The sequence below is a fragment of the Anopheles gambiae genome, chromosome 2 (genome assembly GCF_943734735.2).
Source record: "Anopheles gambiae chromosome 2, idAnoGambNW_F1_1, whole genome shotgun sequence".
NCBI lineage: Eukaryota > Metazoa > Arthropoda > Insecta > Diptera > Culicidae > Anopheles > Anopheles gambiae.
Window position 1 is genome coordinate 39,761,142 of NC_064601.1, and position 21,699 is coordinate 39,782,840.

The 21,699-nt window shown below is 46.7% G+C and overlaps 4 protein-coding genes across 9 annotated transcripts; 2 read left to right on the plus strand and 2 right to left on the minus strand.

The window, feature by feature from the left end:
- Positions 1-56: 56 nt before the first annotated feature.
- On the plus strand, positions 57-8,286 carry LOC1274260 (uncharacterized). 5 transcript variants are annotated; one of them, XM_061644870.1, is made up of 6 exons: positions 61-324; positions 721-1,029; positions 4,576-4,821; positions 4,901-5,054; positions 5,193-6,285; positions 6,363-8,286. In XM_061644870.1, exons 3-6 carry the CDS (start codon positions 4,700-4,702, stop codon positions 6,929-6,931), a joined length of 1,938 nt encoding a protein of 645 aa, XP_061500854.1. In that variant the 5' UTR covers positions 61-324; positions 721-1,029; positions 4,576-4,699; the 3' UTR covers positions 6,932-8,286. The 5 variants fall into 5 exon arrangements, with proteins under 5 accessions (XP_061500857.1, XP_061500854.1, XP_061500856.1 ...); XM_061644872.1 differs by having other exon boundaries at positions 721-995; XM_061644873.1 differs by lacking the exon at positions 721-1,029 and having other exon boundaries at positions 57-127.
- A 98-nt stretch (positions 8,287-8,384) lies between these two features.
- Positions 8,385-16,771, minus strand: LOC4577143 (eukaryotic translation initiation factor 2 subunit 3). 2 transcript variants are annotated; one of them, XM_003436486.2, is made up of 4 exons: positions 16,520-16,771; positions 15,885-16,059; positions 9,100-10,210; positions 8,385-8,991 (listed from the first exon to the last, which is right to left on the minus strand). In XM_003436486.2, exons 1-4 carry the CDS (start codon positions 16,595-16,597, stop codon positions 8,931-8,933), a joined length of 1,425 nt encoding a protein of 474 aa, XP_003436534.1. In that variant the 5' UTR covers positions 16,598-16,771; the 3' UTR covers positions 8,385-8,930. The 2 variants fall into 2 exon arrangements, with proteins under 2 accessions (XP_003436534.1, XP_313355.5); XM_313355.5 differs by lacking the exons at positions 8,385-8,991; positions 9,100-10,210 and adding an exon at positions 11,595-14,054 and having other exon boundaries at positions 16,520-16,751.
- A 787-nt stretch (positions 16,772-17,558) lies between these two features.
- On the plus strand, positions 17,559-19,520 carry LOC1274262 (protein SET). The gene is made up of 2 exons (XM_313356.6): positions 17,559-18,586; positions 18,679-19,520. The coding sequence occupies exons 1-2, from the start codon at positions 18,172-18,174 to the stop codon at positions 19,014-19,016; spliced, it is 753 nt and encodes a 250-aa protein (XP_313356.4). The 5' UTR covers positions 17,559-18,171; the 3' UTR covers positions 19,017-19,520.
- Positions 19,521-19,935: 415 nt separating this feature from the next.
- On the minus strand, positions 19,936-21,167 carry LOC1274263 (ATP synthase subunit O, mitochondrial). Its single transcript, XM_313357.5, has 3 exons — positions 21,008-21,167; positions 20,386-20,832; positions 19,936-20,316 (listed from the first exon to the last, which is right to left on the minus strand). The coding sequence occupies exons 1-3, from the start codon at positions 21,035-21,037 to the stop codon at positions 20,161-20,163; spliced, it is 633 nt and encodes a 210-aa protein (XP_313357.4). The 5' UTR covers positions 21,038-21,167; the 3' UTR covers positions 19,936-20,160.
- Positions 21,168-21,699: the final 532 nt, after the last annotated feature.

A 21,699-nucleotide genomic window follows, 5' to 3' on the forward strand; every position in this document is an offset into this window, starting at 1 on the left:
CATTCTCTCTCCCTCTCTTGCGGGTATTTTTCGCGCCCACCCTATTACTATTGTTTGGCCATTTTTGCACGCGAGAAAAATGTTATGTGTTCGCTACGCACTCGGCCGTCGGCAGTGTTAGAACGGTGTTAGTAGATCCCAGTAGCACAGTGTGCATGGCGTGTGCATTAATTAATGAAATGACCGATTACAAGTAGTGGCCGTTTTGCTTTACGCTTTGGGATTTGGGCGGAAGGTGGAACAGCAACATTTCCATAAACGCGACTGTTTCGTTCGCGGACAGGAATGTTTCGTGTGCAGCATGTGCTGGAGTGAAGTCCAAAGGTACTAGCAGCAAAAGAAAACAAAACAACTGTATAGATTGTGTGTGTATTACACTTGAGGGTAAACAAATGTAGTCCTAGCGTGGTGTAAAAGTGCATGTGTCTGTAAATTGTAAAACGTTCCTGTGCCCCGTGTTTGTCTCCATAAAAGACGAATATGGTTTCCAGCACTCGAAATCCTCCCACTCGCGCAAAACCAGATGTGCACAAATTCGTTCTCCTCAAGGACGCAGTAAAACCTCCGCCATTCGACCGTGTGGTGCATGTTTAGTAAAGTTTAGTTTGTTGAACCATTCCGCATACTATCTCGATTGCTCGTTCTTGCAACTACGTTCTTGAGAATTCGTTTCAACCCCGATGCCCTTATATAATGTTGTTTCTGCACTGTGGTTACTAGGAACGATACGGCCGAATGTATCCCCCTCAGAAACCCATCGCAGCAACCGTGGTTACAACACTACCACAGGCACACACACAGCCCCCATGCTAACACGGCGGTGAGAAGGATATCGATTTTCATCACCACCATTCAGTCCTTCCAAGGCACTGTGCGAACGAACAAGCAAATACGAAGAACCTGGACACAGCGCTGCATCGCAAACGCTGCACACCGCCGCCACCGGCCTCTGAAAAGGACTCTACACGGTATCACCCTCCCTATAGCGACAGCGGGTAAAAAGTTACTCATTAAAATGGGATAAAACAGGTACTAGTGCAAAAGGACCCTTCCCGGGACAGTGTGTTAAGGGCAGGGGTTATTCCGCTCGTTCCACTTTTGTGTAATGCAAGAGGGACACATCATCTGTTTCTGTGGTGTGTATTGCATAAAGATTAACCCGTGTGGTGGTGCGGTTTTTGTGTTCCGGCAAACAATGGAGCACATAAACCGAATGACGACGTGTATGCAGCTTCTCAAAAGAGTGTACAGTACGTGTGTGTGTGTATTGTTGGTGTGTGATTTCGTTGTGCTGGCAGTGTGCCATGCGTGTGGAATGATACAGCAAATAAAACCGGCTAGAACCATCATCAGCTGGTGGTAAAGCACCGTAGTAGCGCAGGGAGTCGTCGAGGCCGGTATTCTCAGGCTCGGTAGGAGCAACAAATTGGCACCTTCTGTGTGTGTGTTGATTTTAGCTTATATGGAAACACGGCTCGTTTGGTAGTGTTGCGTTTTGCCATCGCTGTGGGAGAAGTAAATTCCAGCTCCAGCTAAAACATAGGTTTTGAACTATTTTTGGATAATTTATTTGCTGCTGTATGGAGTTAACGGATGTATTTGCGCTGTGCTGGAAGTATTAGCATTGGAGTGAAGTTCTATGTTTAGACGCAGTAAGTGTGCGTTTTGACGGAATACCTCCCGAGCGCCCGACCTGCCGCTACCACCTTCCCGAGCGATTGTAAACCCGCATGTGGGGAGTTTACAGACCAGAACAAAACGTGAACATATGTGTAAAACGCTTCTGAAAACTAGTTTTATCTTGCCTACCCAGCATTGTGCATGTATTTTTGCTATAATAATTTGCTGTTACAGTATGCACTAGAACCAATTCTAGCTGATAAGCGAACACGACCACCCCATTCTCAATTGTTTCATTTTTACATTGCCCGCACATACCGATACAACTATCCACGGACCGCGGTCTCCTGCTGCTTGCCACTTTCATTCCATTATTGGCTAAACAAAAAAAAACACCAGCGAATCAATTTAAAAATGATGTCTCGCGTAACGTGTCGTGCCGTGCGATGGCGGCAGCTACGTTCGCAATTGGTGGAAATTAAATTGTCGATAAAATAGAATCATTGATGCAACTCACGATAAACGGACCACTTTCCAACATGCCGCAAAAACGCCGGCATCAATTATTTCACACCACTGTCTCCGCTTCTTCAGTACGACGCCGCGCAACACGGCAGCGGATAATAGTCAAAAAGAGCGCGAGCGCGCGATTTCATCTGATCGTTGGGAGCACGTGATCGGCACGCAGTAGTGGTAGTAGTAGTAGTGATAGTAGTTGTATTATGCGGACAGCAGTTTGGCGCGGCAGCTAATGAGATTGACCATGAACAGCATCACCTGGCGCATCATATAATTCGTTATGCAAATGTGCGTACGCGCTCCGACTAGCTAACGCAATGCTTATCTCTGGGCAAACAAAACGCGCGCCACATGTGTGTACTATTCTACACTGTACTAGCACAACGTGGAGCAGCTAATCACGCCATTGCAATTCTTAAGCATAGTTTATGTTTGTAGTTGCTTAAAATATTTAATATTCATGTAATAGGCTAACGTGGACACTTTTTTGAAGATTCATGTATAAGAATCTTTGATAATCATCCGTATTATGGGTCGAAACTTCAAAGCAAACCGAATCTTCAAACAAAACTTCCAAACCAAACCGAAGGACGAAGCGACGCAATTATATCCGCCTTTGAAAGGGATAAAGTACCGCGATCTTAAGGGTCCAGTTAGTGTTCTAGTGAAAGTCAACGAGAAATCTTTATTTTGTCTACCATATATCTTTTCATACACTAGTGTTGGGTCTCTTATACTAAAAGCTGAAATTTCTGCAGATCTGGATTCACTGCGATAACGAAAAATATAGAATGGCAGCGGATAATGACAATTAGACTTTCTCTTTTAATTAGATTAGATTGGAGCATTGGGCTATTAGAATGAGATTAGGCGACGCTTTGGGGTATTTGGCTTATACTGGATGCATATGCATTGTTTCATTTCCAAGATACCTGAATCAGACATTTTATTATTATTATTATACTTTATTCATTGAACAGTAAAGTTCTGATAATTTTTCTTAATTTGACACTTAATTTAGGTTACATATATTAATCGCAAACTGGAGTATAGACGTTCTTTAAATGGCATTAATGTTTCATTAAAATCAAAGAGTTGGTAGACTTGATTAAATGTCCTGCTCTTAGAAGTAATGGGGTCGGATGAGCCATAGGTTGTTCTGCTGCGCACTATATTAAGCAGGACACGTGGGCGTGTTGGAGCCGTTGGATCATATAATTCAATTCGCTGGAGTATTGAAGAGCAGTCGAAGTTCCCTGTTAATAAACCTCTAACGACCATTTGTTGTGCTACGCGGCGTCTATCGCTGAGTTTTTGCAGTTCAAGCAACTTTAGTCGTGTATGAACTCAATGCGGTCTGAAAGGCGCTGAGATGATGGCTTCCATACCACACTAGCATATTCCACCACTGACTGGACAATACTGCAGTAAACAGCCTTGACACTATTTGGATCCCTTAAGTCCTTTACAACTCGCTGGACCAGTCCTAACAGTTGATTACCACAATCAATTATTTCTTCTGCATGTTGGTTGAATTCCAGCAGTCGGCACTTTCAATGCGAGACAATATTATAGTACATCAATATTATAGTTGTACAAAACGGGTTCACGAGATCTACTGAATGATAGAGTCCGACGCTATTCGATAAGCCTAAAGTAGTAGTCAGCATGTATTAGCAGACATATGTAAGGATTTAATACGACGATGGGGAAGACTTTCAACAAACTATCGGTTTGTTTGGACGGATGTTATTTACTTTACATAAACAAAGTTGGTACCATTGCATCGGCAAGGCAAGCAAGATTTATGTGACTTTAGTATGGTTTGTGTGGCGATATTGATGTCACTATCCAATTACTGCAACAGTGTTGCTATGAAATCATCCGAGTCCATGCATACGCCCTGCATCGCATGTAAAGAATGCGCAACTACAGCGTTCCTTGCCTGGGTAAGGTCTAGTATTGTCAAACAATCGATTTTGTTTGTTATTCTTATGAAACTGGCCGTGATTCAAGGGAGGTTTGTATGGAGTAGTTTTTTTTTCATTTGATGATCTTCAAAGTGTGCCCAAGATATGAATCATATGCCTTTTTTTGATCTGTTGTAAAGTTAAACAGTGTCCCGCCGCACAACTATTGGGCTGATAAAATTTCACCCAAAAGCGAGCATGTTTACACAACTGGCCTCCGGTTTGATAGCACACGCGGAAGTGTCTTGCAAGTCTTTTCTGTGAACTTTTTTTTTTTAATTTCTCGTAAGAACGACCAGGCAGCTCTGGTCCTGATGGTAGTAAGTCTGTGTTCCTCGATAATGCGTTCATCAGCAATTATTCAAGGGCCATTTGTTAGAAGAGTAATATATGAAAGACCGCATTAAGTTGGACCAGTAGTGTGACGGCATTAAACAAAAAAAAAATGAATTCATTTTCTTCACAGAATTATGCTGAATGTTTCACGTGTTTGGAGTAAGCGAACGGAAGAAATACTTCGTTGAGCGAAGTTTACCCTCTGATTTACGGATTGAACGGTGCACAAACACGACAAAAACTCGTCCAGCATCATGTATCAGTGCCGCAAGTTTACGCGAAGGAATCTGCTCTTCCTGCTGACGATCGGTGTGGTGTATCTGCTGCTCGATCACTACTTCAATGGCGAAGACTATGGAGATAACAGGGAAAAACTGTAAGTCAAAAAGCTGCACGAAGATGAACGTAACATTTGTCTACTAAATGTTTGCGCTGTTCTTCGTTTTTTTTTTCAGCGTATTGATCGAAGAATCAATCAAATCACTTGCCAATCAGGGAGCTTGCAAGATGCCAAGTTTGCCGGTGGACTCACCGGAAATGTTGAGCTTTCTCAAGGACGAACCACCGATCGAGTGTGGCAGCGAACTCCAAGACTGGGTTACGTGCGAGGTTCGTGGTGACCAAGCTCATTGGCTTCATTCATAGTTCGCTAATCGGTTTTCTTTTCCTTTATTTGCCCTTTGTCTGTCTCTCTCTCTCACACACACACACACACACACACACACACACACACACACACACACCTAGAAAGCAGTATGTAATATAAAGCCAGAAGTAATCAAGGAGAAGGGCAAAATCACCTGCGACTATGCGGACATACTGCGGAAAAGCGACTTCAAGCTGTCATTCGGCGAAACGACGCGCACATCCGGCAGCTACACATTGCAGGCCAGTGACTTTGTGCGTGCCAAGTGTTGGACGGACAGCCGGACGGAACGGTGGCAGGGTTTGCTGATAGGCATCCGGCAGGATGAAGAGCTGCGGGCACGGTCCGGCTGGAACAAGGAATCCGCACTGAACGTGCTGATGCTGGGGTTCGATTCGCTCAGCCGCAACGCGTTCCAGCGCAAGCTGCCGAAGGCGTACAAGTACCTCACCAAGTACCTGGCGGCGGACGTGCTGCAGGGGTATAATATCGTGGGCGACGGGACACCGCAAGCGCTGATCCCGCTGCTGACCGGGTTCACCGAGCTGGAACTGCCCGACACACGGCGCCGGATGAAGAACACCGAGTATGTGAACGTGTATCCGCTGATCTGGAAGGAGTACGAGAAGTATGGCTATGTGACCGCGTTCAACGAGGACGTACCGAACATCGGCACGTTCTCCTACCGGTTGAACGGGTTCGACGAGCAGCCGACCGACCATTACATGCGGACGTACTACGTCGCGATCGAGGCGTACCTAAGCTACTACAAGCGGTTGTGCATCGGGGCGAAACCGCGCCACAAGGTGATGCTCGACTACACCCGCGACTTCATGACCAGCTACCGGCCCAGCACGCCGCGCTTCGTGTTCAGCTTTCACGGCGAACTGTCGCACGATTCGATCAATCTGGTCGGTGTGGCCGACACCGATCTTACCAACTGGCTGGTGGAGCTTAAGAAATCGGGCATCCTGAACAGTACCATTCTGGTGCTGATGTCCGACCATGGGAACCGGTTCGCCGAGGTGCGCAATACGCTGCAGGGCAAGCAGGAGGAACGGTTGCCGTTCTTCAGCTTCACCTTTCCCGACTGGTTCAAGACGCACCACCGGGAGCAGTACGAAAACTTTCGCCAGAATCTGGACCGGCTTGTGACGCCATTCGATGTGCACGAAACGCTGCAAGATATCTTAAGTAAGTAGTAACGTGCAGGGCCAACCTTACGGAAATTTGTGATATATGAACGAATGTTTTTTTTGTTTGTTTCGTAGCACTTCAGACGCTCAAAGCGAAACAGAAACCAGCCATCTCGCGTGCCATCTCACTGTTCGATGTCATACCCCAGAATCGGTCGTGCGCGGACGCGTACATTGAGCCGCACTGGTGCGCCTGCCTGAACTGGCAGCCGATCAACGATACGACCTCGTCGGAGGAGGTGTTCCGGTCGGCGAAAACGATCGTCGACACCATCAACCACCATACCGAGCGCCATCGGGGCATCTGCGCGCTGCTGACGCTGGACGAAATCCGCTGGGCGGCCCGGTTGCAACCGCACGAGGGGCTGGTGCGCTTCAAGCAGAACCGCGACACGGACGGCTTTCTCGGCGACTTTTCGTCCGATGCGATACGCGCGCCGCACGACATGTACCAGGTGAAGCTCGTGACCAACCCGAGCAAAGCGATCTACGAGGCGAGCGTGCTACACGACCGGGCCAACAATCGGTTCCGCGTGAAGCTGGGTGACATTTCGCGCATCAACAAGTACGGCGAACAGGCCAACTGCATCTACGAGCGGGACCCGGAGATGCGCAAGTTTTGCTACTGCAAGGAAGATCATTAAGTATTGCGGTGTTGCGTACTGTGAGAAGCGCATATTTATACCCCGAGCATCTCGCAAGCCGTCGAGAATCATAGCTTTTTGGGCGAAAGAGTGATCGTGTGTAAAAAAAAAACTGAACAAAACAACATGCACACACTTGGCCTACGCCGGTAGACTGTAAAGCCTACCTCTGTTTCAAGCGGACGACAATATGTACTATTACAACACTGTTGCCCTGTTGACTGATCAGTAGTAGATAGTAGTGCAGTGTCGGCGCTGTTGCCCCAACATTGCTGGCATCTCCTAACCCCCCCCCCCCCCCCCCTCTCCTATTGCCCTCACCCCACTCGAAACCTCAGCCACCTTCCAACCCATTCCATCCGGCGTGGGGCAAGATGTGATGCGGCCTCCCTGTAAATACATTTTAGTACATGTGTCCCGGGAAGAATGGTGGCAGCATATTGTGCGGGCGGTATTATTACACTACTCTACATTCAGTGTTTTTGAAGCATTTAAACTATTATTCGATGGGTCGAATAAATCGATTCCCTGCAATAACCGGCGCCAGTGACCGTCGCATTGCAGAATGTTAGGATGTTAAGAATCTCTCACCCCCCTCCCGCACTACTACGCGTCCTAACGGCTTAAACACTGTCAGTAACGTTCGAGCAGCACTGCACTGCGATGGATTGCAACGTACGAAACGTGATCGACTGAAATGCTCATCCCCATCTTTACCCCTCTTCCTTCTTTCGTGTGGGTGTGCTAATTTTTGTGCTAAATGCAAGCGTATTCAAGCTTAAGGTATCAATCGTGTGAATCTCGTCATTTGTATTAGTTAGATTAGTTAAAAGGATTAAACGGTGAGAATAGCAGCACAGGACGAATCACGTGCACGTGATTGGGCAACAGATGGATTGGTCAGGACGTCAGAAAGGATTCTCTTTACATTTTTTTTTAACGCATTACTTATGTGTGTTACCCAAGTTCAGGGAGAAGATATTGAATTTTGATCATTTATGAAGTGTGTGTAAATTAAGAGAGCAAAAGGAGCAACACGGAAATAATTCAGTAATGAATTAAGTTCAACGAAGCACAACAAGCAAGGTCGGCGATAGAAGTTAAAAAAGCATTAAGAAAATGCGTCAAACGCATTAGCTTTTCTATGAATTACAAAATATGCACTCAAACACTGTTTGCAAAACGGTGCTCTCAAACCGCAAAGTTTAGCACCACAACTAAGCTTTGGTAGCAGGATGTATGATTAGTTTTACTTTTTGTTTTGTTTTTCATCGCTATTGCTGTTAAAACGTGGAGCGGGATCGAGAATGAAACGGATTGAAATGAATTACATGCAGCACAAACGTTCTTCTAAATACATTGTGCCGGTTTTGTTTCGAGGAATTATCCGAAAGTAGCTAACTTTCACACATGTTTGCCGGATTTTCTTTCAAAATACAATGGAACAGGTACGTTTTTGATTCGTTTTTCTGGGATTACGTGTATTTTCTGTTGGATCGCTCCTTCGCACATGCCCGAGACTGATCGTACCATTCCGGTTCGTTCCGCATAACATAGTCCAGCTGCGTTTGATACACCACCGTGATACAATACTAGCACTCGCGCCAAACTGATAGATAGCTGCGAATCGTCGCTGTTTCAATATTCGATTCCGATGTGCCTTACAAATGCTGACATTTCCACTACTGGATGCAGGGATCGTCACTGATTCCGAATGATCGTTTGCGTTGGTGTCACGATCGACCGAAATGGTAAAACGGTTCATACTTCTGCCCAATTGTATCGTGGTACGGGTGTTTACTATTCCGATATCGACCCCTTTTTTAATGCAAACAAAAAATAATAATAACACTATCCTACCTGCCCCAATATTTGCCACTCCTTCTCACTTTCTCTTTCTCTCTCGCTCTCTCTCCCCCCTTGATCTCTCTTCTGCCTGTGAGTTTCTGCCGTTGAAGTTAGTTGACGAGTGCCTTTGCGGCACAGAATGGTTCGTGTCTTAGTTTTCCTTCAGTGGCTCAATAACGGTACCGCCGCGAATCTGTCCCCATCCAATCAGACTGTCGAAACAATGGAAAGAAAAATGGCATTAGAATGATTTAAAAAACCTTTCCCTCAAATCTCTTCGTTTTGCCGCACACTGCTACCGAGAAGGCTGCTACACTTACCGCCAATGGTTCTCCACACGTCGGCTGAGCGCAATCTTTTCGTTCTTCTCCGTGCACACGGGATTCGTGAGAGCGATTTTGGCCAAATCGGCACGTGTTGCCACCACGCGCCCGCCCGTACTGAGCGAACCGATGTTGACGAGCAGCATTTCGTGCCGGACCAGCTTCTGCACCTTGGCACCCTTCTTGTCGCCCTCGGTACGCACGCCGAGCAAGCGCTTCAGCAGATAGTACGACACTTCCAGCTCGATGAAGATGTTGGGCAGCGCACCGACCGCGCCGAGCACCTGGCCCACCAAACGATCCGCACGGCAAAGCGTCGGCTCGATCTTCGTACCGACACCGATCAGCCCACCGGGCACGGCGAACTGCAGCTCGTTCTGCTCGGTGTACAGCGACACAATCTTCGAGAAGATGGGCTTGCACGTTAGCCGACCCTCCGCATCCTTGCTCACCAGCCCCGGGCGTACCTCGATCTCCTGGCCGACCTTCAGCACGCCGCGCAGGATCGAACCACCGGCAACGCCACCCTTCAGATCGTTCACCTCGCAGCCGGGCTTGTTCACGTCGAACGAGCGGATCACGATCAGGCGCGGCGCGTCAATGAAGTTGCGCGGCGGGATCGGAATCTTCTTCGTGATGTACTCGCACAGCACCTCGATGTTGTACTTGAGCTGGGCGGAAATCGGAATGATCGGGGCGCCTTCCGCCACCGTGCCCTGCACGAACTTCACGATCTGATCGTACTGCTCCTTCGCCTGCGAGTCCTTCACCAGGTCGATCTTGTTCTGCAGGATGATGATGTGCTTCAGCTTCATGATCTCGATCGCGGCCAGATGCTCGGACGTTTGCGGCTGCGGGCAGGACTCGTTGCCCGCAATCAGCAGCAGGGCGGCGTCCATCACCGCGGCACCGTTCAGCATGGTTGCCATGAGAATGTCGTGCCCGGGGCAATCGACGAAGCTCACGTGGCGCACCAGCTGGAAGCGACCGGTGCAGGCGGGCCGGTAGCACGGGAAGCTATCGTCCTTGCTCGACCCACCGGACGTAAAGCACGTCGGCCGGAGGCATTTCGGGTTGTCGCACTTGTAAATCTTCGCGTTAGCGTAACCTGTCGGTGGAAAGGGAAAGGAGAAAAAGTAAAAAGGGTATTATGCATTAGTAAAAATGTCAAATATATATTTAAATCTTTAGGAAAGTTTATATAACAATAACGCCTGGCTACGACGCAAGAGGAGACAATAAGAAAAATCAATCTGCAAAATATACCAGACATTTTAACAATATTATAGAACTGAACACAACTGATCGCCAGTGTGTTCAATAGAAGACTGTACAGTACACGGCCACGATGCTCGTCGTCTATGGCACTTGTTATTCGAGGCACGAACTTCTTGTATCTCTGTGGATTACTGATGGGTAAAGTTGGCAAAAATCCGGAGTCGACTCCGATCCGACTCCGATCAATTCGGAATCGACTCCGGAAGGTAGTTCCGCCCTGCATTATCCGGAGTCGTTCGGAATCGTTCGGAATTGTCCGGAATCGCCCAGAGTCGTCCGGAGTCACCCGGAGTAATTCGAAGTCAGAGTCGTCGGGAATCTTCCGGAGTCGTTCGGAGTCGTTCGGAGTCGTCCGGAGTCGTTCGGAGTCATCCGGAGTAGTTCGGAGTCATCCGGAGTCGTCCGGAATCGTCCGGAGTTGTTCGGAATTTTTGGGTGTCGGAGTCATCCGGAGTCGTTTGGAATCGGTTGGAGTCGAAGTCGTTCGGAGTCGTCCGGAGTCGGCGTTCGAAACAAAGGCCTGTAAAGGCCTCCGACTCCAATCGTCTCCGAACCACTCCGGACTACTCCGTACGACTCCACTTGGGACTTGGCTTCGCCCGGATAAGCGAATAACACGGATAATGAGTCAAATCATATATTTTATCACCAATTCCTGGTTATTTTTTGGAATTTTTTCTTATTTTTTGATAAAATAACCCAGTTTTTATGAACTTCATGTTTTTCGAAAGAAAATTTTAAAAATTTGCCATGAATTATAGTGTTTTTTGTTATGACAATGTGCTCTTATAACCGCTTTTTCAAATATCCTCCTCATAACCCAATGTCACTTTTGTATTGAACTGTCATTTCTCAACAGCACGGATAAAAGTTACCCGGATAAACGGCGCTCCACTGTATTGAGATGAACTACCTCAAAACCAAAACTTCTTTACAACAATACGCGTTATTAAAATCGCTTCCTTTTACCGAACAGAGGCTTCATTACCATGCACTATCGGATGGGCATACTACGGACACCAAAAAAAAATAATTCAATAATAAATGGAACGTAATAAAATTGTAACATTTATGAGTTAACATCCCACACCTCAGTACAGTGCGATAACCTAATAGCTAGTGAGTATGGTGTGTGCTAAAAGCCGCTTTAGATATGAAAACAACAAGCTACACCATCAACATTTCGGATGAGACAAATTAAACAAAATCGCAAGTAAAAGAGTATTTGTAGTTTTATTTTGTTCATTTTCATTTCAGAAAAATGATTATCCTATATTGAAATAAGTGTACAAGAGGCGCTATACACAGAACGAAAATAATCAAAATCAGAATGTTCATACAATAACAAATGCAGTAGCACTTTCACACCTCTCAGAAGATGAACTTTCGGCAATTGGCACTGCCGCACAGGCACTCGGTAACGCCTTTGGTATTCCGCACGCTACCGTTGGCAGTAGTGGCCTTGTCTCCGTTCTCGGCAGGTTTCTCCTCCACCACACCACCGGTACTGCTGTCACCGTCCATCGGGGGGCCACCGCCACCGCTGCCACCATTTATCGACACGTTGTTCGGGCTCACCTGGGCGTGATAGTTGAACGTGAGTTCCTCGCCAATCTCGATGCGTCTCTGGGCGAAAAAGGCCAGCCGGGGCAGGTACGGATCGAGACAGTCGATCCACACCGACCAGATGCCACAGTTCGGATCGCACGAATGGTTAAAAAAGCGCGTCACATTACCGTAACGGGCTGCGTCCAGTGTGTACGGGTTGTCAGTACCGTTAAAATCCAGATCGAACAGGTACGTCCGGCCGACCGCGTCGTACTCGCGGCCCCGCTTTTCCGCCTCATCGTACGAGATGACCTCGCCACAGTACTCGGAAATGTACTGGCCCTCGTAGATGACGGTGTTGGTCCTCACGCCCCAGCCCCGTCCGTTGGGCGTTTTGAACAGAGTTAGATTGCATTTGCCGCCATTCTGCACCACCCGGTTCAGGCAGTCCGGGCCGCAGCTGCACTTTTTGTTGCACTCGAAGATGGGTGCGCCGGGTTGCAGCAGCAGCCGCTTCTTGACGCTGTACGCAAACCGGCCCTCGGACAGCTTGCCGCAGCATGTGCTCCGTCCGGTGCACGGATTACACTCGCAACCGACCGGAGGATCGTTCGGTATGGAGATCCCTTCGGCGGGAATGTTCCCCTGCAGGTAGGTGAAGTTGTTTGGCGGCGCGTCGAGATCGTGCTCATTTTCCACCACGACACGGAGCGTTGGTTCGTGGTCGTTGATGTGCTTCTCGAACCGTCGCAATTCTTCCAGCTGCTCGCACCGCTTCGCGTACGACAACTCGCGGCACATGAGCCTCGTGATGCGTTCCCAGATCAGCTTGTTGCGGCCTCGGTTCATCCACAGTTTGGCCATAATGATCAAATCGGCCCGCAGCTGATCCCAATCGTATTCCTTGTGTTCGAGCAGAATCTCCTGGTACGTCTTGCTGCCCTGCCTCTCCAGAGATTCCAAGTACTCCGGTGAGCTCCTTATCTTTTCCTGTAGGGGCTCCACCCACTCTTCGAGCAGGGACATCTGAGCGGAGAGGAAGCTGTCCAACATCGCACAGGAGTTTACATTGTTCAGCGGTTCCCAGGTGTTGTCTTTCGAGGTGTATCCAAGCCACTTTACAAGAAAGAATGGCGAATTTCCGACCAGCTGAATGTCTTCGATGTTCTCCACCGTATACTCTTTTGATGTCGTTGCCGACTTTTTGATCTGTTTTGAGTTGCTTCCACCGCCAGTGCTCTTGCGCTTGGGGGTGGATTTCCCAGCAGAGAGGGAAGAATTGCGCTCACCAGTTGCTGGCGTTTTGGGCGATGGTTTCGCTGCTAACTTCACGTTCAACAAGCCCTTGGAGCTATCTCTAGATACGGGTGTGGCGGGTGAGACAGTCCCATTTTCTACCTTAATAGAAGCGGTTGTCTTGGGTGTTGACGTTTTGGGCGATGGTTTCGCTGCTGACATCACTTTCAACAAACCGTTGGAGTTATCTCTAGCAACGGGTGTGACCGGTGTGTCTGTCCCATTTTCCACCTTTACAGAAGCGGTTGTCTTGGGCGTTTCTGTACCATTTTCCACCTGTGAGCTCGAGGACATTGCGTCCGGCGTTTCATCGGAACATTCTACCTTAATGTTCTGTTTGTCGGGTGTGGCCTGCTCCTGGTTGATGGTTGCTAAACGTGTGTCCGTGGGTACGTCAAAGCGAGAGCCGTCTTCACTTTCATCTACCTCTTTCTTCACCTTATCAATCGAGCAGGACATACGTTTAGGGAAACCGTTCGGTTTGGGTATGTGCGTACCGGAGAAATTTCCCTGCGCGGCCGGACAGGACTTCCTTCGTGCCCGTTCCCTGCTAGCGTGCAACGACGGTTGTGTAATTCTTTCCGGCGGCGACATGTGGAAAAAGTCCATAATCTTTGCTTGCTTCATGCGTTGCGTTTCGCCGTTGTTTGTCGGACTTGTCTGCAGTCCGTTGGGTGAGAGCTTGCGCTTTCGGCTAGGTGTGTGCTTATTGCTATGAGATGTACCGTGGTTGTACGGTGATTTGTATTGTTCGTGCATCTTGTGCAGATATGCTTCCATTACTTTCGCATCGGATTGCAATGTTTCGATAAAACTTTTCGACAGGTTCTCTGGTGTGCGGCGACACCGCCGAAGATACAGTGCGCGACGGGGCGACGTGCGTGTGCGTACACGCGTACGGCGAGATGAAGAGAAATAGAGAGAAAATACAGAAAAATATAGATCAATTGTTTTATTACATGACAGGATTTGGAAGGAAGCTAAACCTAGTCGTTCGACAACAAGCTAACAATCCTATCGTTAATTTTATTCAAAGAAACAACGCATTACCGTCACAGTCGTTGTTCTGCCAAACATCGGTTATCTACGTCTGTATTTTCTCTTGCTTTCTCTCATCTCACCTCGAGCAGGTACAACACATACACACCAACACAAACACACATAAACCGAATTCACACAAATCTTAACTGTTTTATGTTCATACCATATTGAACAACAATATTTCCAGATCACGTTAATTGTGGAACGGACATTTTGAACATACATATTTGACCGAATGTCTCGATTGCCATGGAATGATTGCAGGCCTAAGGCCCATAGGAACAATTTTCAGACAGTTTCACACTTGTGTTACATACATTGTTGATAAGGACGGATGAAAGCAAGACAGAAAGCAAACAGAAAATATAGACTTATGTTTCTAATTTTAACAGAAAAAAAAACAAACAAAAAATGATCCAAACACGCCCCATAATATTGGCCCTGTTAAATGAAACAGAGGCAGACGAAAAAAAAAAACAAAAAAAAACAACACACATTTTAAGCTTCCCAGCAACGTTGGGATTCGACACATTTCAACACGGGGTTTAATGATCAACAAAGTAATTCGGATGAAAGGTAAAATATTTTTTATCTTCTTTGTGTTTTAATTTAACTCTTTGATTTAAAACTGTATTTATAATTAATGTAAATTTGTTTCACTACAGAATCGCTTCTTGCTGGCCATAACAAGACTTACTACGGGGCTGAAATATAGCATCGATATCAACATCAATCAACCGTAAGTAAGTAAATGGAGTCAGTATAATTGAAATAAAGTCCGTAATTGTGTGAACACATAAATGAAAATCTCATGCATTAAGACAGCTTATACTCAATTCTTCCCGATCTTCAAAATATCATATTCCATATTGGGATGGGATTAGATTTTGCCGATTTCAATTTTTTAATTGAAGACCTGCCTAACTATGAGTTCGATAAGCGGTATTTTATTTTTATAAATATGTCTTCCGTTATTTCTCTTAGCCGTAACGGGTTTGTCTGCATGATTAATTGCAGTTACCAATCCGGAAGCTGGATTCCATGGGCTCGGGCAACCTTAATTTACAAAACTCATGCCATCCCTGAAACACTGCATCTCAACACAAATACTTTTATCATTTAAACAAAAAGTATGCAAACAAAAAAAGTGAGAACATAGGAAAATATGAACCTAATTTTCCGTTTCAGTATTCCAATACATTGGATCTCCCATTCAAAAGGTTCAAGCCTTCATAGCGATTAACTAACCCAGTCTCAGTAATTATCCCGGTTGATATGTGTAATGAGTTTCTAAAATGTATTTATTCCGGTTAGAACACTTCCATGTTCATACCCATAAACGTCGGAGTTTAAAAAGAATACAATAAATGTGTTATTGGTTAAAGTTTTTGTAAAATCGGATCGGAAATAAGCATCTAAAGCATTGGTTAAGCCGACGCGAGAACCCAGCTTCCTTTGACTGACGCTTACGGAGTGGAGACGGGATGTAAGCATTGGGCGGGAGGAAACAACACGCGGAATGGTCTCGAGAAAATAAGGTGAAAGGATCATGATGCTTATCGTATTGTGACACTAAACAGCTCATCGGTAATACAGGATGGGATTTGGAAGAAGCTTACCCAGTTTAATTGTAATGTTACGCTCCAGTTCGTTCTTGAAACGAACCGTCTGGACACCGGAGATGGCCTTCACGACTGTCGATTTACCGTGCGCTACATGGCCGATGGTACCGATGTTAATAGTAGCCTGTCGCGATATCACTTCCGGCGAGAGCGGTGTCAGCTTGGTAATGTCCTAAAATTGGTAAAAACCCAACGTTCAGCAATATTTGTCAGAGTTGTGTTCAAAGCTAAATAATAAAGAAATATGCATTGCATGGAATGGTTCATGGATCTCGTTTGGAGAAAGGCATTTCCTTCCCCGGTGGTACATTCCTTCAAACACCGCACCAGAGAAACATAACCTCAAAAAAACGCTACACGAAGGTAGCATTGCATCAGCACAGGAAAGCCTCCGCAATTATTCCATATTTCACCTCCAATGGTTGATTAATGGTATGTAAAATGGAAGAAATGAATCAAAGACTCCCCATCATTCAGAAGGATGTGACCTATTTCATGTAAATCACCCAGTAAAGCCTCTCCGAAGAAACCGTGTCTCGTTGGCATCTTTTGAGACGAAGGTAGTGGAAATCTTTGTGCCCCAGCCCGTTCGCTGGCAGGCTCTGTCGAAAATCACACTCATCGCTGCTTACCAGTTTGGAAAGGTCCTGCTGCTGTAGGTGGGGCTGCCCCGTAGTGGCGGTGGACATTTGTTGATCACCGGACGACATCCTGGTCGGCTTGATTCACGCGTTTCTTTTCTGAATTAACAAAATCGAACAGCCAGCGAACAAACGGAGAAACCTTTGCGCACACACACGCACACAAACGCACGCACACTCGACTGTGGTTCGTTTGACGTTAGGCGGTATGCGTGTGTGTTAGTACAGCGGGCACGGGGCGGCCTGTCAGATGAACCGTGCCTGGATTAATTTTAATTTAACGTAATTTAAAGAACTTGTGATGAATGTAAAAAAATATCACATTAAGTTTAATAGCATTTGCAAATAATTTTAAAACACATGGATTACAAATAGACGGGACATTGAGCGAGTCAGAACGAATGGATCCGTTTTTAGTACAGTGAGTGACATGAAGCAAAAACCGGTTTTCATGAGCTCCGAACGCTCCAAATCGGTGTGGTTTACCCTCGCTGGCGAGTGTTTTTGAAAGGCGTTGTGAGGGGTTTTGAGGGTTCAAGACGGTCGCCTAAAAGCTCGTGATGATGTGCGACTTTGTTGGTGGACAAAATTAAATGGCCAAAAAAATAAATACACTCCACCACCCCCTCCCTCCCCACATTGTTCCCCACGGCTCCTTCATTCCACGTGTGTGCATCTTCGCTCCGCTGTCTCACTTGCTCGTACATGTTCCTGTTAGGCCGAAAATACACGGACTGGAATTTCGCGGCCGCGGAATTCCGCCTGCTGAAAATTTTATGGATATGACAGTTTGGAAAAGTTGTCGTTGACAGTTTGTACATGGGTTTGTCAGCAGGCGGAATTCCGCGGCCGCAAAATTCCGGTCCGTGTATTTTCGTCTTTAAAGTTCAAACGGAGAGCAAATAAAAGCCAACTTGCTCATTTGGTGGTTAACTATGCACTATTTATTATGACAGGAATAAAAGTTCTGCTGAGGTAAAATGATGCGCGTAAATTGTCACCAACACAACGAAAGGCATATGAACAAACATGGAAGCAAAGTAAGAAGCGAATGAGGCCAATTGGCTCTAAGTCTCTTTAAAAATAAAGAAAAAAATGGAAGCGAAGCGTTTGTAATGAAGTGGGAGCTCAAAAACTCACCTCGAAACGAGCACTGTAGGCGAGCAAAGAACGGGTAGAGAAAGCGAGCGAAATGCAGCGATTTGTTTACGTCAAAAACCCTCGCCATGTTGGACGGGATTTGTACCGGTTTTTTTGCAAGCCGAAGTTGCGCATCGGACGTCATATCGTGAAAAAGCACAATTGTTAAAAGGCCACAAGCAATACAAGTTTTTTCGAACCATCTCTGATTGCCGCGTTTGTCGTAAGGAAAAGAATTTATCAAAGTACAGTGGTAGATTAGGTGCAATCGGGAAAACAATTGCCATCGCTTTCCGCACGGCCCAACCAGCGCAGGTACACTTGCTGCGTTCACCAAACGCCGGTGAGGCTGGCTACGCGCGCTAGTGTGTGTGTGTGGTTGTGTTGTGTTTGTGTGAGCGCGCGGTAAAGTGCTTCGCGCGATTTGTTTTGCCCGGGAGCTTGTGGGCTGAAGAGCTAAGAAAATCGGAACCCAGCAATAGAGTGTAATTCAACTTCCCACCATGGCTTCCACGGCTAAGAAGGCAAAGAAATCGGACGCGCTCGAGGAGGAACCAGAGGCACTGGAGGCGGTCGATACCTGCCAGAACGAGATCGATGCGCTGAACGAGCAGGCGAGTGAGGAGATACTGAAGGTGGAGCAGAAGTACAACGAGCTGCGGAAGCCGTACTACCGGAAGCGGAACGAGTTTATCAAGCGCATTCCTTCCTTTTGGATGACTGCGATTATGAACCATCCACAAATATCGGGCATCCTCGAGGAGGAGGAAGAGGACTGCCTTCAGTTTCTCGAGAAGCTCGAGGTGGAGGAATTTGAGGACATCAAGAGCGGATATCGGATTCTGTTCCACTTTGAGGAAAATCCATTTTTCGAAAACACCGTGCTAACTAAAGAGTTTAAGCTCGGCTCGAATGGAGGTAAGCGATGGGTCAATCGGAAGTAGAGAAGAAACCAAAACTATACAAATTTACTAAAGCCGGGTACTTTTTTATTTGCTTTGTCTTGCTAGAAAGCCCATCCTCGACTAGCACACCGATCAAATGGAAGCCGGATCACGATCTCACGAAGGTGCTGCCAAAGAAGGTGGCCAACAACCGTCGGAAGCGCGGCCTGGAGAACCGAACCTTCTTCGACTGGTTCACGGATAATAATGATCCCATTAATGACGACATTGCCGAGCTGATCAAGGACGATTTGTGGCCGAACCCGTTGCAATACTATCTGGTGCCGGACATCGAGGTCGAACCGGAGGATGACGAAGATGGCGATGGCGGGGAAGAGTTTGGCGAGGAGGGTGATGAGGAGGAGGTAGACGAGGTAGAGGATGAGGAGGAAAAGGCATCCTAGGCATTACGAGCTGACGAGGGGAAATGAGCATTAGGAAAGCCACCAGACGGTTCACAAAGGCCGAAAATCTTACCTAACGAGTCAAGCAATTGACGATCCTTCAAAAAGTAACTGCAAATTATTGTGTACCGGTACCAAATCAATGCATTTTATTTATGTGGCGGTGTAGATTGCACCAAACGTAAACAGGGTTTTGTCACATTAGCGGGATGTGGCCGACGGTAGCCCGCTCTTTGCAGCTGAATTCCAATAATCCCTAATCGTAACCATTATTTATACCTAGTATTACAAAACGGACACCGAGCAAGGTGAACACACACACACACACTATGGTCAGTATAACGCAGACGTTCCATTCGTTTCCATGTTTGAGGTCGTCATTTCTGGTCCTATGACTCCTAGTAGTGGCATTGGGTTGGTAGGAACAGCATGGTTTATCTCGAACATGGATCGGACAACAAAACACGACGAAATCAAGAGAATTATCTGTAATTGGGTGGAATTTGTCTCGTAGTAAATTCCCTATTAAAGTGCTAAATATACTGTCTTTGGTGGATTAAAAAAATCAGCTAGTTTTTTTTCACTTGCCATTTGTTATACATTGTTATCGAGCCCCGAACTGATCAGACGAAGGCGCGAGACCGCGAGTGGTTTCGGACACTCCTGAGGCAGGCCAAGACCGCAAAGCGGTTGTAGCGCCGGATAAGTAAGGAAGTTATCGAACCCCGGATGAGTGTATGGCCCCACCGAAAGTCCGAATGATCGGATGAAAAGCCGTATCTTTTTACTCACCTGATAACTTATCAGGACCTCACATAGCACATTGTACAATTCACGACGGTAGTGGTTCGTCCTTAGGCTTTGCATTAAAAGCCATTTAATTTAACTTCGAATGTATTCGAGGGAAACGTCATTTAAGTTTCGAATCCTTCAAGGAGAACATTTTTATTCTGTTTCGGCTGTACTGAACATCATACATTCTATATGGCCAGTATTCGCAACGACCCGCGGCTATAGCACATTGCAAAACACTAACCGTCAGCTAGGACGCAACCACGCACCACGTCTCCCGGCACACCCACATCGTAGAGCCCGTACTACCCGTACTGGGGCCGGTGTGTTTGTAGATGATTTTGCTTACATTTTAGACGGGCGCCGTAATGACGTCGGTGTACTTCTTGATTTTGCTGGCAACGCTCATGTCGACGTACTTATCACCGATCGAAACAACCATGCCGCCAATAAGTGCCGGGTCAACCTTAGCCGTCAGCTGGATCGTTTGGTTCGGCTTCAGGAATGCCTAAAAAAATGTAAAAAAATAACATATTTTAAATGGATTTATACATCCGAGGCACTGGCTTGCGCTTACCTTGAGAGCATTTTCCAGCTGCTTGCGCTGGCCATCATCCAGCGGTTTGGCAGTCTTCACCTCACACACGACCTCACCCCGCTCGGCAGCCATGATCAGGCTGTACGCGTTGATGATACCGTCCAGGCGACCGAGACGACCGTTCTCGGCCAGCAGGGTGAGCAGATTGCCGGTGGCAGCGTTGAACTTCACCTTAGCGGCGACATCCTTCAGTGCGGCGGCCTTTACGTTGCGCTTCGTCGTCGGGTCACGCAGCAGATCGCGCATCTTCGGATCCGAGCGCATCTGGCTCTGCAGCCCCTTCAGATCCTTCTCGACCGCATCGAGCGCCTTGGTCTTGGAGGCAGCGGAATAGAGCGCACAGGCATAGCGGCCCTCCAGTCCGAAGACCTGCACCGGTGGCTTGACCAGCTGAGCGGCGGCCGAGCTGGTGCTCAGTTGACGAGCCTGTAAATGTTTTTGCCGGAATTAAAATTACATAACCCTGTTTGGCCATCACATAACCAACACACTTGGATCCGCGAGGATGGAGTGTGTGCAGCGTGTAGGAAGCGACGGGACGCGCTTCCTTCCGCGAAAGATGTGGAGTTTTCGCTGGTTCTAGGCGTGCGAAAGTACTTACCAAAATAGTGAATTTTCCGGATGCTGCCATTTTTCCTGTGTCGATGCGGATGGATAAGACAATTTCACGACGATGGATTGTTTTTGTCAAATTGCACAAAAAACAGGTTGGTCAATCGGCAAGTGTCATAGTGACAGCTGGATGTGTCGCTTGACAGAGGAAAACGAAGCACGGTGTGCTGTAGGAATAAAATCCAAGCATTTTTCACAATTTTTATTTTACAGCTGCTTTATTTGAGCTCTGGATCGTGTAAGAAAATATTAACTATTTATTTAAGAGTGCTTTGTGTGTTTATTTTAAATTTCAAACGGATGAGCAACTAGATACAATTTATTCCCCACTTTCGTCTTGGACGAAAGTAATTTAACGAAAGAACTATGTGCGCTTTTGCGCGCCATAACGAACAGTCACCACGTGGCCAACTTTAAATTAAAGAAAGAAAATAGTTCGTGTTGTTCAACACAGTTTTCGGTATAATATTTATATTTCTTATTCTGAAAGTCCTTCACTTGAGACATTTGGCAATATTAGAGTCAGACCGTGTTATGTTGAAATTCTAAAATATTCCATATGTAAGTGTGAAGGGTTCAAGCCCCATATGAATCGTGCCTCTTATACGTAGGGGGCTGACTATTATTCTACGGGTAAACTAATGCCCATTAGTCTCTAAGATAGGCCTTGACCAAATACAG

What these genes read in the sequence shown, in the direction of transcription:
- LOC1274263 (XM_313357.5), bottom strand. Translation starts at nt 21,037, where the DNA reads ATGGCAGCATCCGGAAAATTCACTATTTTG. An exon ending in CCGGAAAATTCACTATTTTG is followed by an intron (nt 20,833 to 21,007) that starts GTAAGTACTTTC and finishes AAACATTTACAG; the next exon opens with GCTCGTCAACTGAGCACCAG. An exon ending in AGCTGGAAAATGCTCTCAAG is followed by an intron (nt 20,317 to 20,385) that starts GTAAGCGCAAGC and finishes ACATTTTTTTAG; the next exon opens with GCATTCCTGAAGCCGAACCA.
- LOC1274260 (XM_061644873.1), top strand. Translation starts at nt 4,700, where the DNA reads ATGTATCAGTGCCGCAAGTTTACGCGAAGGAATCTGCTCTTCCTGCTG. An exon ending in AAGACTGGGTTACGTGCGAG is followed by an intron (nt 5,055 to 5,192) that starts GTTCGTGGTGAC and finishes ACACACACCTAG; the next exon opens with AAAGCAGTATGTAATATAAA. An exon ending in AACGCTGCAAGATATCTTAA is followed by an intron (nt 6,286 to 6,362) that starts GTAAGTAGTAAC and finishes TTTGTTTCGTAG; the next exon opens with CACTTCAGACGCTCAAAGCG.
- LOC1274262 (XM_313356.6), top strand. Translation starts at nt 18,172, where the DNA reads ATGGCTTCCACGGCTAAGAAGGCAAAGAAATCGGACGCGCTCGAGGAG. An exon ending in TAAGCTCGGCTCGAATGGAG is followed by an intron (nt 18,587 to 18,678) that starts GTAAGCGATGGG and finishes TTGTCTTGCTAG; the next exon opens with AAAGCCCATCCTCGACTAGC.
- LOC4577143 (XM_313355.5), bottom strand. Translation starts at nt 16,597, where the DNA reads ATGTCGTCCGGTGATCAACAAATGTCCACCGCCACTACGGGGCAGCCC. An exon ending in AGCAGGACCTTTCCAAACTG is followed by an intron (nt 16,060 to 16,519) that starts GTAAGCAGCGAT and finishes TACCAATTTTAG; the next exon opens with GACATTACCAAGCTGACACC. An exon ending in TAACATTACAATTAAACTGG is followed by an intron (nt 14,055 to 15,884) that starts GTAAGCTTCTTC and finishes GCCGCACACCAG; the next exon opens with AGAACCTGTCGAAAAGTTTT.